Genomic DNA, 21544 nt, shown 5'->3' on the forward strand with positions numbered 1-21544 from the left:
ATCAATATGTGTAGGTATACATTTGAGCCATGACAAACATACACATACTCTTTGTGAAATGGTACACTTTAGAAAACCATGTTAAAATGTCAAGTTGGAGCAATATCTTATTTTGGAGAGGTCGTTGTAGTATTATTATAGACTGATGGAAAAGTTACCAGCAGCGGCAGTTCAAGCCATCAGGAATAGGAAGAGCTACATCGAGGCAGTGACAATAAGGGGACGGCCACTAACAGGAAGGTTTTGAGTTTGTCCATGTTGAAGAATGGCAATTGGAAGAGAAGCCATCACTGACCAAGAAGAATGAGCACTAAACAAAGTGTGTAGTATTTTTTCCCCTGAAAGATAAGAAAATATATTAAATTTGGACTCACTTTTTCACATAATGGTATAAGTTCATCCTCAAAAAGGTCTCGGGGAAGTTTTCCAATAAAAATTTCACAGCCTCTTTCTGGAGGTGCAGCATCCCAGCCCGGTGGAGGGCCGCCATATTTTCTTTGTCCATTTTCCTGCAAATCCCGGGTGGATTGTATGAGGCAGAGAAGAAAACAATAAAACCTTTAGTTTGAGTTCCTCAGTTATTTTCAAAATCGTAATAAGGAACCTGTTTATCATCGACAAGTAATAGTGACCTGGTCAGAGGATAAAGTCAAGGTCTCCTTCATGTGGATTTGAATACCATGCTTCGTTCTTCAGCAACTTGCTTTTGATAAGTGTTGTGAAAACATGTGAAGTGCTGGACAAATTAATCATGATTATTGTCATTCAAACTCACCAATGCCTGATCATCATGGGATCTGACTGTACTTTGAATCCAGGGCTCTGCTGTAACATGGAGTCTCTATGGGGTGGCAGCAAGGGGCTTGCCTGGCTCCATGACTCGAGAGCTATGGGGCTTTGGGCAAATGACTTAGCTTCTTAGAACCTCAGTATTATCACATACGAAGTGGGGATAATGTTGGCTTTTTGATTAAAGGAGATAATATATCAAATATGCATGGCACTGTTCTAGGCATGTGATAATATAGTCAACGGTTACTAATTCTTTTCTTGCCTCCTTGGATTTGGGCTGCCTCATGTGCCAAGCAGGGCCATGTAAGCCCCTAAATAGAAACATTATGAAGGTGAACATTTGAAGAAGTGGACTGGCTAATAATGGGGTAGCTAGTGGGGGACTTAAATCTGTTTTCAAAGCCGACAAGATGATGAGAGGGGTTTACTGATATTTGATCTCCTTGTGGGGAACAAAACTGTTCTCAGGCCAAATAGAATATCAACCCTTGGTAAAACCAACCAACCCTTGGTAAAAATCCTTGGTGTTTTATGGGGAGGAGTAGTTCTGGTTCTTGTCTTTATTAGACATTAGATATTAAATACACCAGTGCCATCTTTATTTTTTCTAGAGGTTAAAGACCTGAAAGCAACTTCAGGGGCCCCGAGTCGAGTATGGGTCTGATCCATTGCTGCTGATCTGCAATAGCGTATTTTCTGGGGGAGGGTACACGTACTTCCTCCCACTTGGGTGTAGTCAGAGCTCTCGGTCATTAGACTTGACTGCGATTTTTGGATAGAAGTGAATATAAGGGACCAAATATCAGCATTCATTGCTAACTTCTACAAGTAATACTTTCAGAAGTTTTATACTACAAAATGATACATGTTGTTGGAAAAAACTGTAGTGCAGAAGGCGAAAAACCTAATAATGTATAAGATTAAGAGAAACATCTCCCAGTGCATCACTCTGCCCATATATCGGAGTAGTTCCTGTTAAATTGGTTTGCTTTTCCAAATATTTTTGTATGTGTGTTCTTAAAAGTCATATGTTAGTTGTTTAAAGACATTGTTTTATATGATAGTTTGTTTAAAATCAAACATAGAACAACTTCCAGTTTCACTGTTAAATCTTTATATAAACCAACTTGGGACTTTCTCAATTCTTTTGTAAGTATTAGCTCAAAGGTTTTTGGATCACAGTGTAAATTATGTCTCCGGTTGTGATCGCTTTTTTATTCCTAGTTTCTATAGTATTGCTTTAAATTTTTTAAAAAAGGTATCAGGTGGGTGTTCTACCTCGCCCTGATTATTTTTTGCCTCCCAACAACCGGGTGTTTATTTATTTCACTAAATATTTAAATATTTGCCTCAAGAGATCTTGCATTTTTTTCTTCCTCTATATTCTCGCAGAAACTTCTAGCAGCAGAACTTTTGTAGCACTGAGAAATGAAATGTTTTATATTTCTAGGGGAAAAAATGCCTTAAGAATTCGATGAGCTCTATCTCAATCAAGAATTTTCAGAAAAATATGAAGTTGATATTTTCAGAGATATATTAAAAGTTCTGGCTACTTATTTTCTAACAAAAACCTATATGACACTTGCCATGTGCCGGACACTGTCATAAGGCTTCAACAGGGTCCGAGGTTAAGGACTTTTTACAGAAAACCCTGAAGCCCAGAGAGATTATGTAATTTGCTGAAGTCACATGGTTGGGAAGAGGCAAAGCCAGGATTTGAACCCAGGCCATCTGGTTTCAGAGACCATCTGCTTAATCCCCACATTTTGCCTTGTTATATGGAAGTCTAATCATTTATAACAGATCCATACCTTTACATACTCACTTGTCAAAAAAAATTATCATGCCCTTAAACGGCAAACACTCTGCTGCATTTAAAATCCTTTCCAATTTCTAATCATTTTATTACACAAATTTTGGAAGGACATATCTGATGTCTATTGCTTATAAGGAGACATATTTCTGTTGCCACACTAAAATCCACCTGCTTGGTGTGACGCTCACCATTTGGTTAATGATGGTCCTTCTGAGACCATTTTGAGCTGTATTAAATGTCTAGAGGTCTATTCAATGGATTATTGGAATAAACGTCGTATAAACTTAGTAGTAGTTTTATTCTTTAGGTTGAAGAAACCGAACTTTCATCCCATAATTTCTGATTTGACAGGCTTTGTCTGATAGTTTGAAAACAGGCAACAGACTGACCTTTTAAATTTTTCTTTCTTGCTATAATTGCTAAAAATATCACCGAACTATTTTGTGCTCATCACGTGAATAGGAGGATTCATCTGCTTATGAGCCAAAATAATTGGGCAATAAAGCTTATTAATCATCTTTCTACGGTTTCTATAAACACTTGACAAAAATTCCCCAAGGGTATTTTTTTTTGGGATCACAGAGCCTGGCTGGTTCAGAGACACCACGAAATTCATGCACGGGGGAGATCTGCTCTACGAACCACCCACTGGGCTTGGAATGCACCAGTGGTGGCCGAACGCGCCAATTTAAGACAGCGCTGGGCGTGAGTCATGGGATTAGAATAGCTGTCCATTACTCAGGACAGTTGGGAGCTGGATTGCTGGTATTTTTGGCACTGTTTTTATAGTTGAGTTTAAAATAGATAAAGCCCAGTTATAATGGCTCTTTCCCCTCCTGGCTGATGTCCTTCTCGTGGGATGCATTCCCCCAGTAGTACAAATGTATTAATAGTTCAGAGAGAAAGAATATAGGTTTTTGTTTTTCATGAGAGAATGTTCATTAAATTCTGGGAACTTCTATTTTTCTAATCGAAGACTTGGAAACCATTTACCATCTCTCGTAGCACATAGATAGAAAACTTCAGCTATGTAAATTAAAAATTGAAGACCTAATTCTAACTATAAATCCAGTGGGTGTAATTCACGTACCCTGGATACTGAGCCCACCTAGTAACTCAGTTTAAATATCAAGAGTATTTGGAAGTTTCTCTCTCGCAGATATTTTAGCCCTTCCATTATGGAACCATAGAGTCTTTAAGAAATGATGGATACCATCGTCTTGATGATGAATAAAACCACCCAAACTTTCATAAATGATTGTAAGCAATAAATCTCAGCTTGAGGTCAAAAGGATTGAGTTCCTTTTGGCCATCTGGCATCTGACCTTTTTATATGTCCAGGGAATCTGAGCCAAATTGCATTTTCCTACAGGGGTTAAAAAAGGCCACATACTTGCTATTCCAGCTTCTTTTGCTGCTGGGATAGTCATGGTTACAATAAAGTAAAATTGAGTTCTGGTGCAGAAATCATAATGGTGCAGACTTGTGTTGAACACCCCATGATGCATTTTCTTATCATTCCAGATTTGCGATGTGGTTTCCTAAAACCTTCCTAAAAACCTTGAAAACCTTCCTGAAAGCTTACTCTTAAATCTAGTTCTCCAAATCAAAGTTTCCACCAAAAAAACATTCTTTTAATAAACTCCTTTTCTGCATAACCGGCCAGGGTGAACTTCTGTTACTTACACATAATAGTAACAACAGCAAAAAAACAAAACAAAACAAAACAAAACAAAAAACCCAACAGTTGACCCTAATTGAGTCAGGTACTGTGCTAAGGGCTCTCGATGTAGTAACTCATTTTATGTCCTCAACAAAGCTATGGGGATAATACTATTCATTTTATAGATGAGAAATCCAAGGCATAGACTGTGTCCAAAGTCACTCAAGCTGTAAGTGACAAAGACAAAATTTGAATCCCAAGCCCACGCTTGTAATAATATTTTTCTTTGGTTTTTGTATTAACCCAATATGCTCGATTTTACAAATAAGGAAACTGACACTGGAGATATTCTGTGACTTGCTTAAAGTCACACTGATTTAATTTATTGCACAAAACACTAGAATGAAGGTCCTATGATTCTCATCCTGGTGAATTTCATGGCATATATAACTGTTCAAAGTTGTGATGGCAATTTTTTCAGGCTTATAAGCCTCATAATTCTTCGTGTTGTGCTATGCCTACTTTTCAGTTTCACCAAACATGGAGACCAGATGGTTGGTTTTCTCCTCTTAGTGAGCCCATTTATAAACTAGAAGGAGATTAATTAATAAACCCTCATGCAGTCTGTTTTTTTTTTTTTTTAAGTTTCCTGAGCAGTAATTTCCATTGCTTGAGCGATTCTTTGGAAATCATCTGTAATCCCCTTTGTGGTTCTGTTTGGTCCTTTGTTTTTTCTTGCCAAGGGGAAGAAATTGTGTGTATTCCCTTACTAAACTGCTTTCAGATGTTCTCCTGCCCATTTTCCAGCTGGCTGTGTGTATATTTATTTCTGTTTCTGTTAGTGCTGGACAGTCCACTCCTGCTCGGTGGCATTTGTCGCCTTCACAAGCATGGGAGTCACCAGGACCATGCCCGGGACACTGGTGCTGTGGCCAGACTCTTGGAGACTCTTCGAGTCACCAGGACCATGCCCGGGACACTGGTGCTGTGGCCAGACTCTTGGAGACTCTTCTCAACAGCCTATGTCAGTGTACGGAGAACATGTTGCAGGACTGTGTCTTTTGAAGTTTGTGACTTAATACCATATTTCCCCAGTTATTGATTTGTGAGATCGAATAAAGTTCTCTGTTAGATATTATTTCTATTGCCACCTGTATACCACCTATTTATCTCCTATGTCATAGAGTTCAACATGTCATAGAGATCAGCTTCCTCCTATATGTGATTTTTGCCATTGGTCTGCTTACGACCTTTTTGTCCCATGAGGGCCAACAGACAGTGCTATGGGGAATACTCATTTTGTTAATTCTATGTAAAGATAATGATCTGTCTTGTGTATTATTTATTTGCCTTTACATCATAAGATCAGCGATCTCAGGTTGGCTTAATCTCTTTTAGGCTGAGGAATTTTAGAAAGCAGAGTTTATTTAACTTATATACTGTGCAACTTGACATTACCCTCATTAGCTATATTTTCTACAGTCCTTACCAAGCATATCCAATAGGCAGGTCAGGTATTACTTTTCTAATGATAGAAGAACAGTAATAATTGTGATGTAAAGGCTGAAAAATCAGGATGTTAAAATTTATAGAACTGTGTCTGGAAACCGAGAGGAAAAGCTAACACATGAACATAATAGGCAAATATAGATTTAGTTTTATCCTCCTATAGCTTAGTGTTTCTCAAAGTATAGAGTGTGAGACATTAGTTTAAAGGCCATTGGTTTATCTTAATAGTCATGCATTTTATTGTACATTAGAGACCATGTAATTACCGTATAAAACTTGTGGCTTTTCCATTTACATAAGTGAGAAAAATTTACTTTTAAAATTAACTTGAATAGAAATAGCTGATGTAATGAATTCTGAGTAGTATTATTGGTGGCACGTGTTTATGGCAAAAATCACAATGAAAAATGCGCACAGCTTCTGGCTCTTGACAATTTCTTTGTTTCACTCTCCACAGAGCCCTTCCATTTGATCTTAAAAAAAAAAAAGTATGATACGGTTCTTCCACGAAAATGACTTTTAGCAAATTAGGAATCCTGTTCTTGTTTCACTTTGGAAAGCTGACACTGAAGCCCTGTTGCCTAGCAAAATATTCAAAATATTCCTACTATCATCTCAGGTTGTTCACTGTCTTTTAGAGGCAGAACTAATTTGTGTTATCAAAGGAGGCATTTAATAATCTGTAACACTTGCCCTTTCCCCTAAAGGATTACGTGTGGCAAACTTTCAGAATTCAGGATCTCAATATTTGAAGTATTCAAAAGCAAACAGGCTTCTAAGCACAGCTTGTATTTTGTAAAGCTCTTTATAATACTAGTTTTTGGCCAACTCATGGGACTATTAAATTCAAGGGTATCCTTACAATTCAAAATCAGAAAAACTTTTTGGAGTGTATCTGTTTTTACGAAAGAGGACAAGTAAAATGCCAACCCGCTTCTGAGACCCCGTGTTCACCTTCTGCAAGGAAGTCCAGCTAACGAGGGACCGCCCAGCATCTGTTGGAGGGAGCCTGGATTCGCTGTGCTCACGCTCCCTTCTGGCTTCCAGCTCCGCGCACGTCTGTTGACTGCGGCAGTCTGCGGGAGCCTCTCCATCCCCACCAACACATAACTGGGTGACGGCTTCGGTGATTCCTTTATCCACTGGGGGCTTTTAACTTTCAGAACGTGGGATTTAAGAGGCCCAGCCCACTTTTTATTATAGATACAATTTGCCCTTTCGAATTGGGTAATATTATAGCAGATGGAGATCCGGTTAAAGTATAGAGAGCCGTCCACATACAGATAAAGACATTTGTCCACGTGCAATGGAAAACATTGGTTTGGGTGATTGCCCTCCTGTCCTGTCTTACCGAGCTCAACATGGGCCAGGAAGAATTCCGCCTAATGCACTTGTTTTTTGGCATGAGGAATTTTATATGGTCATTATTCTCCTTACCAAATCCCCCATGAATTTTAATTTCTGACAAGCGGAGGGATTTGGCAAGACGCTTAACCTCTCTTGACTAAATTCTTCGTTTATAAAGGGACAGGGCTGACCGGGTGATGGCAAGGGGCTTGCGAGGGTGGGAGGGTGCTGGTGAAAGGGAGGCCTGCCCTTGACCCCACAGCCGAAGGTGGGAAAATGTTCAGAGACTGTTTTGTGAGTCAAAACGACCCTGAAAGGGATTGTAGGGATTTAAAAAATCATCGTGTCTCCAATTGCATGTCTGCTTGCTACCTATTCTATTACTAGATGACTTTCTTGGCGTCAGTTTCCTTTCTTAAAGAAACTTTTTTCTGTAAGTTTCTTAGAAATGAATCATTCTTATAAGTGAAATATCAGGATCCTTTCTTGCAACTGAAGGTGATTATAAAAATAATTGCAAAGTGGGAAATCATGATCACCTTCTAGGTAGGCTTGTTTGCTAAAACCTCTGAGCCCAAGTCCTGTTCTCTGTGTTTAAGACGGTGTTTAAGATGTATCTCCCACAACTAACTTTTCTTATCAGAAAGTTTGAGAGAGAATCCAAAGTACAGTTGATCCTTGAACGACACGGATTTGAACTGCACACACCCACTTATGTGCTGATTTTTTACAGTGCTGTAAATATATTTTCTCTTCCCTATGATTTTTTTTGTTAAAGATTTTTATTTATTTATTTGTCAGAGAGAGAGAGAGAGAGAGAGAGAGAGAGAGAGAGCTCAAGCAGGGGGAGCAGCAGAGGGAGAGGGAGAAGCAGGCTCCTCACTGAGCAGGGAGCCCGATGTGGGACTCGATCCCAGGACCCTGGGATCATGACCTGAGCCGAAGGCAGATGCCTAACGACTGAGCCACCCAGGCGTCCCTTGCCTATGATTTTCTTAACATCTCTCTAGCTTTATTGTAAGAAGACAGTATATAATACAACATACTAAGTATGTGTTAATCAACTGTTTACGGTATTGGTAAGACTTCTGGTCAGCAGGAGGCTAATAGTGATTAAGTTGTGGGGAGTCAGAAGTTAGCAGGCAGAGTTTTGTGTGGGGGGGACTAGCACCCCGACTCCCATATTGTTCAAGGGTCAGCTGTAGAATAATTCTTCCTCTGAGACTCAGAGTCATTTAATGCTGTGTCGGTATGCCATTCAACACCGTCTCTCCTCTCCACCCTGCACCTCTGAAACAAGGTTAAAAAAAAAATCACAACTACTGACATCCTATGCAAATTCATGATGGTATGGTATTGTGGTCTCACTGTTTTAGTCCTTGCCTATGTTAGATAGCTGCCTTTGAATCTCCTGCTAAAGTTTTGAGTTCTGAAGATGAAGAGTCGCTTATTTTTGGTTCCGCATTTTCTACTTATTTGGATAATACTCCTTCTTTTGATCAGTATTAAACAGGTGACAACTTAAGAAATGCTGAAGTTGCCCGCAGGCAAAGTCCACAGTCCCAAAGAGCTGTGCATGTTTCTGCATCTTTAAGTCGTGAAATTCACACCTGTTTTTAAATGGAAAACCCCACGTGCTTCTAGTTAAAGGGGAAACACTCTCAGGAGTAGCTTGCAAAGATTTTGAACCGTCAGTTGAAGAGCTCATATATAACCAATTCTCTATTAGGCTATTAGAGGAGAACTTCATGGCCGTTTCAAAACAGCTTCGGGAATCCATTTCCATTTCTTGGCATCCTGAAGTTTCCATCCGTCACCTGTCAGGCATACAGGCATACATTTTCCACAGAAAGATTCACAGAGCTGTTCCTTCATTTGGAGTCTTCCACCCCATGCTTTGGCATTTCTGGCTAGTAAAAGCAAAGCCCTCTGAGGAGTTTTCAAGCTGGTCTGTGGGTGGCTGGGGTGATAAGCTCAGGGAAACACGTGTCTGTGACCTACGGGCCCCATCCTGTTCTCCTGCTCAGTCTACCCATTTAAAGAATTAGTATTAACACACTTGGTGAATGACTTAAGTCCTTGGATGGCAGGGACGTGAGCAGGTGGTACCAGGCAATGGAAGAAAAAGTAGGACCTGGGAGCTATATTTTATCATGAAGTCGAATTCCTATTTCTGTCCCTAGGATTTTCGTGCGGTGGTTGGAAAAGAATGTCAGCGCCACAGTGTTCTTCCATCTGCTTCTCCCTGTGCTCATCTAGACGAAGCCGGTGGTAAACACGGGGATCCTAAGTTGCTTATTTTCTTTGCATTATTCATAAGAAAAAAAATTGCAACTTGACTACCCAAGTAAGATTAAGGCAGGACAAACCCGGAGAGATGAGTTAATCTGGGGCACCTCTAGGGGAAGGATGGTGTCCTTATCCCAGGTGAGTGGCTGTAGCCCCATCCTTTCTGCCTTCTGACTTGCACATCTTTGTTGAGGAGATGAGCGAATTAGCATGAAAATATGTGGTGGTACTGAAATCCCACATCAGAGAACATGCACAGCGAGCAAAGCTTGAAGGGTGGGAATGAAGCTGCGTGTTATTCCTAGTTTGAGGGAACCGTTCCCAGGAACCCAGCCTCAAGGTTGATTAATAGAGGAAGGGAAGGAGGGAGCCCACTTATTTCTTCTCTTTATCTGGTACAATCTTCCTGGGTCTTTGGAATTAAGACACACTAATGTCTTTGCCGTTCAAAAGTGCTGTGGCCCCGTCTGCCACGGATGCTGTTTTGTCCCTGGCTCCTTGCACGGCTCTGTTTTGGGCTCACCCTCCAAGTTCCAGCTGCAGTGTCCTCTTGCTTGAAGAGGGTCCCCTGCTCTGCTCTGTCACACCACCCGGTTTATGATACTCTTGGCACTTACCACGATCTGCAATTTTTTGGTTTCCTTACTTGATTATTTTCTGCCTCCCCTCGAGGATAACCTTCACGAAGGCAGGAAACGTGGCCCTCTTTGTGGAGTCAATGAATGAATGAGCGAATGAGGCTCAGGCGGGAGCTGGCTGGGGTGGGTAAGACAGAGGGTGTGCCCGCTTCTCTTAAGGAAGTTTAAACACTCATTTATGCTATGGGGAATTTTCTTTAAAAACTGTGGATTCGCTTCTCACACAGAGTGCCAGAGTAAGCGTTAGAGTTGAGGTCAGCAAAATTTTCTGGAAAGGGCCAGGTAGTTGATATTTTTGGCTTGTTAAAAGACAACTCTTTAAAAATCTAAAAATCTAAAAAATCATAACTAAAACAGGCGGTAGCCAAAGTTGAGTCTTGGCTCAGTTGGTTGACCTCTGGCTCATGTCTCTACTGAACTGTAGAATTCTGGGGCTTGTTTTCTGACTGCGAAATGAAAGGGTTGGACGGTATCAATATTAAGCAAATTTCAAACATTACAAAGATTTGAAAGACCAGCCTAATGAACCCAGGGACCTATCCTGTACCTTTAATAATGGTTACTATTATTATAATAATAATTATAATACATATAATATAATATATAAATATAAATATTATAAATATTATTAAAGGAAACCTTTAACAATGAGGTTTTCTCCATGAAAATTTCCCAATTTGTTGACTGCTGACTGAATGCTGCTTAGAACATTTTTCCACTTCATGAGATTTTTTTTTTTTCCCTTATCATAAAAATAGTCCACACTCATTATAGAAAGTTTGGAAGAAAAGAGCATCAAGCAAGAAAAACTTACTCTAATCAGAGATCACATTTTGTTATTTTCCAGTATTTTTACTGTGTGTAGAGAATTTCTCAGAATATTATTTGGAAGCTATATACAGCTTTGCACTCTCATTTTTAGGTCAACAACCATGTTTGGACATCTCTCCGTGTCTTTCTTTGAAATCCTAATTCTACATGACTATATAATTGGGAAATAGAAGGGTGACCCTATTTTTTTGTGACCAGTCATATTTTATTGGACATTTAGGATAGATCTATTTTTTGACATTATAAATTCCACGATGATGAACATCCTTATGTCTAAGTATTTCTCCCCACTCATTAGGTCAGGGTATGGTCCGTTTGATAGCTCCATACAGAAAGGAAGCACCCACAGCTGCATTGTTCACTCAATGTGTCTTATGTTACCTTTTTACTTTTGGATGAACTCACTTTCATCGCAACAATTTTATATGCATTTTAGGTCAGACGCTACATTTCTACTTCTATAATTCCAAGACCTTCCATAACACACTGTGTTCAATAAGAAGGACTAAGGAAACAAAACAGAGAAGCAAAAAATCCTTTATGCATACTAAAGACAACCGCTGGATTAAGAAAGCATTGGGACTGTCATAATTTATAAAAATGTGTGTCCTGATGATTTTTAGAAAATAGATTGTCAGGGCAATTGGACAACAGTGCTAATACCATATTTTGAATTATTTAAAAATAATATTTAAGTATGGAAAATACATGATAAATATAAGTATTTTAAAATATATGATAAAGTATCCTACTTCTAAAAACATTTGGACTACTTGAGGGTGATCTTTATTAAATATATTTTTAGTTTTAGCTTTACTAGAATCAAAATGGACATAACCTAATCACACGTTGGGTGGGAAGTTGGCTGAAAATGCTCATCTATGAATATGTATTTTTCTGGCATTAAGGAGAAAATTCCAGATGGAAGGATCATCATAGGTCAGAGTTTATGACCCACATCATTAAAGCATTCTTGAAGAAAGGGTCAGCATGATCTGATTTTTTTTTTTTCTTTGACTCTCAAAAATATACTTGCTTTAGGAAATCTGGCAAGTTCAGTTAAGAATGAAAAAGGGGGTGAAAAAACACCACACATAATTCCATTGTCTGGAGGCAAAGACTGTTGACAAAAGTAACAACGTTGCAGCATACTTCCTTCCAAAATATTTCTATGTGGCGCTAACACAAGTGTGAAGTTGAAAGTTTAACTTGTCAATGTTACACATTTTTATCAATATTTATTGAAGGTCTACTAAATGCAGGGTATGGCATTAACTTTCCTTTATTCTCCAAGGTATTTTGACGAAATTTCCAGCCATCAATAACCAAAGATGTACTTTGTGATCTCTTTTTTTTTTTTACAATAATTCAAAGGCTCACAGGCACAAAGTGTTGCATCAGTTGGGATATAAAAGACTGGCTCACGTTATTAAGTAACCTGCAAAATTCTATTTTTGACGGCTGTATTTGTCCTGCTAGTGATAACAGAGCACAGATTAGTCACTCTCTGGTTTTTGAGTTCTCCTTTTGCAAGTATTCAACGTTCAATCTCAGAGGCTACAAAGATCCAACAAAAGAAATCCTTCAAAACCGAATTTAGCAAATACCATCAAATTTTAAATGGTCCTTTTATGGGTATGCTCCCAGAATTGTATTAAGCTATTTCTTTATCTTAATTTTTTGTAAAAGGAAACCCGATGTTGCCCTCTTTTTGAAGGCTGAAGTATGGAGAAGACTGAAGAGTCTCCCCTAAGTCCCAAAGTGCTGAGGCTGTGCCTCCAACGTGCTGTTCTCCTTTTCCAGCCAGTTAATCTGGGCTGCTGACCAGTGACTAGATTGGGCAGATCCCAGGATTGCAACATCGTGACTAGCCGAGTGGGAGCAGGACCTAGCCAGTATTCGGCAAATTAAGACCAAGAGTGGTTAAGGACATGCTGAAGGTCATACCACTTGTATGTGGCAAGGAGGATATTAAACCACAGGTCTCCCATTTGAAGTCTTGGGTGACTTCCTATACTTTGCAACCAAAATCAGGAGGGATTTTCCAATGCATTCAAAATGCTTGAACCGAGTTGTCTATGTATTTAGACCTTAATCAGAGGCTTTAGATCTGGATAGCTGGGTTTTAGAATTCTAGGTTTTTACATTATGGAAGAATTTCTGACCCAATTAGTCGTTCTGCTAACAAATAGTACTACTCAAAGTGAATCATGTTACAGAGTTTAAGCTCAACAAAATAGTTTTGTATGCCCTATCATGCTAATCTCTAAAATTGCAGTCATAAAGATATTATTATAACAGCTCTTAGTTCTGTAAATCTTGCCAGAAATTCTGACCAATAGCAGTGGAATTATAGCCTATATGATCGTGGGCAAGGTACCTAACCTTCTTGTGCCTTGTTTTTCTTATCTGGAAACTGGAGATGATCATAGTGTTGTTGTAAGGATTAAATGAATGTATTTATACAAAGCAGCTAGAATAGAAGTGCCCACTAAATGTTTACTGTTATTTAGTTGCTATTAACTTGAGGTTTCATTATTGACATTTTCTGTATGTAACTGAACATATAAGTTGAAAGTAATATGCTGATCGGCCATATATTTTTAGTTATTTTATTGGGAAAGATTTTTACTTATGAAAGTAAAGTAGCCCTATTGGTTTCTTTTCCTTTATACTGCAGATGTTCTTAAATCCTAGCATTAGGTTTGTAAAATTATCTCCATCACTATTTGAGTCTTTGAAAAATATACTATCTGTGAAACTTTTTACATAGCTGTAATAATATGTTACAATCTTCTGTGCTGCAGAATTTTTGAAAATGATTACTTAATGACTGAATGCTGTTTAATTTGCACCAGGATTTTAAGATGGATGGGACTCTTTTTGGCCCCTGGCTTGGATATGAAATCAAGTCACTGGACCACCAAGCAGGATGAGGCGGTAGCAAGAAGCGGTTTTACATTCTTGACAGTACACCTCCTTCCCGCCCCCCATCCCTGAGTTTAGGAAAGCAGTAAGGGAGTCTGAGAGGGGGTTTTGGAGTCCATTCAGAGATATTTGGAGACCACTGATGGTGAGTTGTGGATTCTCATCTCCCCCAAGTGAGAGGAATTGTGAGGTGCATCTCAATTTACCTGAGGCAGGGTAAAATAAGGAAAGCACTCAGAGAGCTTGCTATGCATCCCCTGTGTTTGGGAACACACTAGGCCGGTGGGTCTAACTCATTCCTGAAATACGTAACGGTGAGAGCAGTGGGTTCTCCTGCTTTGATGTTGGTGAGGAGAGGTGGTTGCTTTGTGGCCGCCGTCCCTCCAGGTTTTACCGGTCAGAGAATGTGTGAGTACTTTCAGGGGACTAGAGTTTGGCCACATGGAGGAATCAGGGGTTATCTTCCCTCTTCCCCAGGAGGGCTGCTTAGAGTGTCCAAAAGAGCTCTGCAGAAGGAGTCGGAGGCCCAGGAAAGTGGTGCTAGAGGAGAGTGAAGCCAGGTGAGAGATGCCTAACAATGGAATGAAGGATGTCTCTGATGATCCTGCCTACCTGCTGGGCCCAGAGAGCCCAGGGCTGACATCCTGGGTCAGGCACACTCTGCCCCTTCTCCTTTGCTTTGATCCCTTCCTTCTGCCTCAGCTCAGAGTCAGAAAGCATAGTTAGCAGACTGGCATGGGAAATTATGCTTCTGAAAGCGTAAAAGAACATAGAAATCACCATCTAACCTGACATACTTGGGAAAGGAAATAGCTGTAACTTTGAAGTTTTTATTACAGTGCACTAGACATATTATTATTTAGTGGAAGATTTTTTTTTATTACCTAAAAGTTACCAAAAAAGCCATCAGACTTGCCCTGAATTTCATTTGGGGGGAAAGGAAGAACTAGTGTTTTGAATAAAATCGAACAATTTACATTGTTTTGTGGTTAATTCTCATAAAGTTCTTGTTGAATGTAATGATTAGATATTCATAGTTTACTTAATAATTTTCTTTTATACACTTAGGTTTGTGATATTGAGGTTTCAAAAATAATGCCATGCTAGACTGGTTTACATGTATTCCTATCATTATATTTTGGACCATTACAGATTGATTTCCAGAAGGCAAACATCCTTATGTATAAATATTAATAAATTCCTTTTCAAAAGGGTTTAAGTTTAAATTGCTTTCTACTACCACTGTTTGCATGAGTGTTTCAGATACAAAGAAGGTTAAAAGAAAAAAAGTTTAAGTATTTTGGTAACATTTCTAACATAACTAAATGTAGTACCCTTTGTAACAATCTGACAAAGGAATATGAAATAAAAGGATGCTGTATGTTTTGTTGTTATCCAAATGAAATTTGTATTTGTAATAGCATATGGGTTTGGTTAAGTTTGAAAAGTATGTGGGTGAAAGACTACAGCTGGGAATTAAAATACTTTGTCTTACTGTAAAAAGGGCAACATTATTTCTTCAAGTAAGATCGTTAATATGCCTAGTACTAGCTTTCTTTTCCATGTGTCCTAACCTCTCTAAAGGAGGCTTTCACAGAAACAGCAATAACATATAGATAATTCTTAACCGACATCTACGAAGTGAGTTTTAGGGCTTTTTCTTTTTCCTTTTTAAAAATGCTGAACATGGAGAGAAATTCTTACAGATCCTAAACTTGGCCGGGGGAGGTATTGTGAGAAAACATCATGGAACAGCTACGGTGACCAAAGGATCAGTCCTGGGATCCCGCATCCAGACGTCTTCCTGCATCTGAAGTGAGAAATCTCTCTGGAAACTAAGGCTAGTTCAGGGACAGTTTGTTCTCTGCTGATTCTTGAAACACTAGCATGGTTCTACTTCACAGAAAGCTTTGGGTAGTAAATTCCAATTGCCTTTTCATGTACCAAAGTGGTTTTTTTTTTTTTTTTTAAGCTACAATAAATAGTCTCTATGACGTGAACACAGATTCTGCTTTCAAATGACCAGTAAGGTGAAGCTGATAACCCCAGGTAGAAAGAACATCCTCTGCAGCGTCACCTACAACACTGAAATGATGTGACTTCTCCTCCACCCCTGTGCCCCCCACCCCCACCCCGGGGAAGAACATTCATCAAGAGTTACACAGCTGACCTTTCACATTTTGCATCTTAGGACCACGAATATTCCCACCATTCAGTGAATTCAGTGCTGGATCTCAGCAGATGTCACAAGAAGTTCCTACCTGGACCAAGCTATATCCTGTGCGCTGGACCAGTGCGCGGAGAGCTGCTTCCTTCTGGGTGCCGCTCAATCCATCCCCGGATTTGTGATTTGATTCCATTGAGAGTGATTATCAGCAAAAAATCAGGTTAATTAGGGTTGCTCACTGAAACCAAATTTAAGATAAATTAAGTAAATTACTGTTGCCAAACTTGTCCTTCTCATGAAGGACATCTTTAGGAAACATTCTCTATAAATAAGTCATTAAGGTTAGAGCAATGAACAGCCACACACAAACACGGCTGGTGAAATGTCCTCATTAAAAAAGAGGTTTTTTTTTTGAAAAAGGTTCCATTTTAGTTGGGATTTAGAAGTCACAAATGAATAATACCCCTTCTCCAATTAGAACACAGATCAGTAAATCTCAATCCAATTATTTTAGAATGTCACCAAATGCTCAAAACAAATTAGCTCATGTCAATTAAAAATATGCAGAATGGTCCTTGCAGATGCGGGAAGAGAACATGGTTCCTAAATCAAACCAACTAGGATAAAGTATTAAAATCCTGAGAGACTGAGCTTTATCTATCTACTCAAGGTGTTACCTAAAATATTTATCTACTTAATCTCCAAAGATAAATTTCTAGAATAGACTGTGCTGGTGTCAGATATATAGGAGTCATGCAAACTAGTCTGTGTAATAAAGGTGTCATATTGGTTTTAACAAAACAAGAACAATAGATTTTTTTTTAAGTGGTGTCTACTAACACCTGGATCATCTATCACTTAGGCCACTCGGGAGAGGACAGGAAGCCCTTTGCAAAAAAATATAAGAAATTCTAAAAGTTTACACATCTCCATGCTTATGCAGATATGAAGATGCAATTTCAGCATTTTGTCATCTGTACTTTTTATTTGGGGACATAATTTGAACCCCACTGCAAATGTGATAATTGCTCCTAGTTAGAGGTTGACAGGGCAAGGGTGTGGCCATCCTGAATGGTCCAGGCTGCGGTGGCATGGGTGCGCTGTAGGTTCCCATGCACAGAGGGGCTTACACTGACCTGCTTGCTTAAGTGTCAGGGCTCAGGAAGGTTCTGTGCTGGGCTTTCACCCTGCCCACTGGGCTCTGCCAACCAAGACCAAAGGAGGGTGTTTCCCAGTGATTTGAATCACATGCAGATTGAATGCCTTTTCAACGGAGACCCTTTTAAGACTTTTCTGTGCTATGCATTGAGCTTTCCTACACTACTTTAGGTGGTCATTTAAAGAGTCAGATGAATGGGCCATTACTAGTATGGGAAACGCGTAAAATATCGGGTGAAAAGTAAAGCAGAGGTGATCGTGTCAATAAAAGATTCAACATATTCTATTAAGGTAATAACTAATAGACAAACTCATAGACAAGCAGCGTCTAGCATTGTCTAGAAAGTAAGGCTTCCAATAAAATACAGAGAACAAGAGAAAAAAATTTCAGAGAGACTATTCATCAGTTGTTATAGGGACAGAGTAATTTCATGCCTCACATGTAAGCATTGCCATTCCTGCCCTTGATAGTTCTAGTAATTCTTGCCTGTTTCTAACCCCGGCCAGTTCCGTTTTTACTCATTCATTCTCTCAGGTAGTATTAAGTCAGAACTGTGTGCAAATCAGCTTCATCCCTCCTGCCCTGTTTTAAGGCACATCTATTAAGTTAACGTATCAGTTTCTGTTGCTGTCCTTGGCAAAAGGCAGTGATTTTTTTTCTTTCTTTCTTTCTTTTTTTCTAATCCTAACTTTATATCTTGGCTAAGACAAATTTGAAACTATTTTCCAGATATTGGGGATTTGATACACGTGTAGCATCCAGTTTAGGACATGGAGCTTTACTGAAAACTTTATAGTGTAAATCCTCTTTCTATGGATGCTACAGGGTAGGGGTGAAAGGAAACCTGTATTCAGCTTATAAGGCTAACTGGTTGCTGACTACAGTTCTAGACAGCTCTGTGAAAATATAAATCCTCCTAAAAAAATAAAACTACGAAAGACATTTGGAAGATTTCCAAAGAAAACTAGCCTGTAGGACAAAATGTAACTCTTGCACTTTCCCCAAATGTTGCTAAAATTGTCTTTTCAACAGGACATCCTCACCCCGCGCCCCCCCCCCCCGCCCCGCCCCCGTACTGGATTTAACCTGCAAAAGCAGGGAGGCCACCAGTGGACTGGAGTCTGGTGAGATTAGTCATGTTGGCCGTCGTGTGTCTTCCAGATGTTTGAAGGCAAAGTCTATTGTCTTTTGGCCAAGTTGTAGATTTGCTCTTTGCTGAGCTTCATCTTTTCCATCAAAACATAACAGTTCATGGCGAAATAACAAGTTTTATTTGCAAGGCCTACCTTCAGTTTTGGTTAATGATTAGTAAAGGTAACTGAAGACACTTTTACGTCAGAAAGGTCTTTGGATCACAGAAACTCACTCGGACATTGTTGAGAAAATCTCTATAACATCTTGACATAGCGTCAAGTCCTTAGGAATCAGGGCATAGAAATAAAATTCAGGATTTGCTACAAGAGACACCTCATCTTCGATGTTCATTTCTCCCAACACTGATCTAATCTGAAGGATGAACTTGGATCCCAGATAAATATTTTTTTTAAGCAAGTCAAACATCTCTTAAATTTGGTCAGTTTGGAAGAAAGATTGTGCAATACATTTTCTAATTTAATATCCCATAATTGTTCAGATCCCAGGCCACTGCATTTTGGAAGAGTAGTTCCCAGGGTAATTTATGGAGGCAATAGGACTCAAAACTGATACAAAGTGGGCATTAGGAACATTGGCGCCAAAGGAGAACGCTCACGAGTAGTAAGTACATGAGTATACTTCTCAGTAAGTATCACTTAGCCACTAAGAAAGGTACTGAGTACCTACTGTCATTCAAGGATTTTTTGACACTAGGAAAACAGAGAACAAAACAAATCCCCCTCCCTCAAAAATCTCACAGAGTTTTCTAGTGGGTGAGAGAACCATAAACAAGTGAAATATGCAGGTGCTAAGGATAGTTTCTGAGGAGAAAAAAAATAAAGAGATAAGGAATACGAAGTGTGTGGGTGGGTGGAGGGAGTGAAATGGTAGTGTGATCCCGATGGGGTGGATTTGTGAGGAGACCTGGTGCCGTAAGGGGTGTGTCTGGAGGAGACCATTCTGGGCAAAGAGCCGGCAAGCATGAGGGCCCTGAGGTGGGAGCTTCCTGATGGAAGAGGGAGCAGGCCTGTGTGGAGGGGATGGGGTTGAGGGAATGAGGTCAGAAGTGGGCGTTATCAGAGAGATAATGGTGGCCCAGGCCATAAAGGATCTTGCAGGTCACGGTGAGGACTTTGGTTTTTGCTCTGAGATGGGAGGCCAGAGGATCAACAAGGTGTTTAACGGGATCCCTCTAACACCGAAGGGAGGTGGGGCAGGGCCGGGGTGGAGGGGGAGTGATGCCAATACTCTTGTCCTGTTTTCATGAAAGAGTTTGTGATTTTGTTCATTAGGATATTTTTGGCATGGATTCTGATTTGAAAAAATATGGCATGAAAACACCACTTGCTTTGATTCCTGAGTTTTTTGATGCTCCTGCAATGTTGCATTGGAGGCAGGGCTTCACTCACCCCTGACCTCACTCTGGTCCGCAGACAGCTCACGGGGCGAAGTAGGGAGACCAGTCAGAAACCATTGCACCTTCTGGACAAGAGGGAGCAGTGGTGGACCAGGGGTGGTGAAGAGCGGATATCTGTACTGGATGTACTGGATGCATCATGAGAGAAAAAATGAGGAGTCAAGGATGACATCCAGTTTTCTGGCCTGGGCAACTAGAAGAATAGAACTGCTATTCGCTGAGATGGGGAAGAGCAAATTTGGGGAAGAGCAGGAGCTCTGCTGCCGGCATGCTGATTTTGAGATGCCCAGTAGATAGCCACACGGAGAGGCTGAGTGGACAGTTGGGTCCACGAGCTGAAATTCCCTGAGAGAGTTCCAAGCAGGAGATAAGATCTGGGCATCTGGAAATCTCTCTGCCTAGGGATGATATTGAAGCTGTAAAATTGGGTGAGATCATCTACGAGCTGCGTGTAGAAAGTAGGTCCAAGGACTGATCTCTGAGGCACTCCAACTCTTGGAAGTCAGGGAGACAAAAAGCAGGAACCCAGAAAGGAGAATGAGCTGGAACAGCCAGGAAGGCAGGAGGAGAATGAGCAGGAGGAGGTGGATGGAAAGCCAAGTAGAGGAAGGATGTTGAGAACAATTGAGTGATGAGACGGGCATGTCCTCTCACGTCAAGTAAGAGGAAGCCTGAATAGGGATGTAGATATCTGGATTCAAATCCGCGTTCGGCCTCTGACTGTGTGTCCGGAAGGTTCCTTAACCTCTTGGCGCCCTTGCATCCTCAACTCAGGAAGCAGTAGTGGTTCTGTCAGGGTTGTTGTATTACATGAATAAATGTGTTGCAAGAGCTTCCAGCCCTCCCCCACTCTCCCCCCCTCCCCCAATGCTAGAAGAGGCAGGACCCGGCACAGGTCCCTTCCCTTCTCCCTGCTCCTTGTATTCTGTCTGAAAACAGGGTGAGGGAGGGGCTCACAATCCAGAAAAGCGGAGGACTCTTCTAGCTCTGCCAACTTTCTCTCCTCCGCCATCGATGTGTCCCGGTCCTTCGTGTGTTTTCTGAGCAAAGCGATACTTGGTTCAAGGGACGCTCATCAGCAAACCTGCTGTATAAGGATGTTCCCCTCTTCTGTTCCTCTGCCTCCAGTCATTCTAGCGGAGACTCTGAGTCTCCATTTCCTTACGTATAAAGTGTGAGGATAATAATAATTCCGACTTCACAGGGGTGTTTTAAGGATTAAATATGAATAGATGGGAAATACTTAAAGCCGTTCCTGGCATTTGATAACTGCCCAATGAGGGTTACCTATTAGATTATTTTACCTCTTATTATAATTAATCTCTAATTCCAAAGGGTAAAATTTCAAAATCAGTTTCTGGGGAGGTAAAGTTTCATGTGTTTAGCACGACACATCGTCCCTCCAAGACTAGACATCTTCCCTCCAGGGCTAGATTCTCTTCCAGCCATCTCATTCCCTTCCCTGCCACTGGGGGCTACCATGCTGTCTTATACTTGTCGGCCCTCTGCTTGGAATATCGTTCCTTCCCCTTCCCTTCCCACATCTAACCTTCACTATGTTGGCCCTGTTATCCTTCTAGATTGGATCGAAACGTCTGCTCTGGGAGCCTTCCTTTGATACCCTCTCTGGCTCACATCAGGTGCCGCCAGCACCTTCACGCTCTCAAGCGAGCCGGTACATCCTTGTACTGTTGCACATGATGTTGTAATTATCTGCTTGCACAGCCATCTTTCTCGCTACACTGTGAGCTCCCTGAGTGTGGGGACTGTGCTGGACTCCTCTTTCTTTGCCCAGAAGGCTTAGCCTGGCATTATGTTAAGCGCTCAATAAATAACTTGGAGAACAAACGAAAG

The 21544-nt window shown here is 40.4% G+C and overlaps 1 protein-coding gene across 2 annotated transcripts in view; it reads right to left on the minus strand.

Annotated features, from left to right (window-relative positions):
- A1CF (APOBEC1 complementation factor) overlaps positions 1–16173 on the minus strand; it is a 48304-nt gene extending 32131 nt beyond the window's left edge. For both annotated transcript variants that reach the window (XM_088019792.1, XM_028104587.2), the window contains exons 1-2: positions 16075–16173; positions 375–509 (exon numbers count right to left, since the gene is read on the minus strand). In XM_088019792.1, the coding sequence (XP_087875918.1) occupies positions 375–509; positions 16075–16173 (234 nt within the window). The remainder of the gene's footprint in view (positions 1–374; positions 510–16074) is intronic.
- Between the last annotated feature and the right edge of the window lie 5371 nt (positions 16174–21544).

Source organism: Eumetopias jubatus, unplaced genomic scaffold (genome assembly GCF_037043125.1).
Source record: "Eumetopias jubatus isolate StellerSeaLion01/CBP00866 unplaced genomic scaffold, mEumJub1_p1.0 scaffold_17, whole genome shotgun sequence".
Lineage (NCBI taxonomy): Eukaryota > Metazoa > Chordata > Mammalia > Carnivora > Otariidae > Eumetopias > Eumetopias jubatus.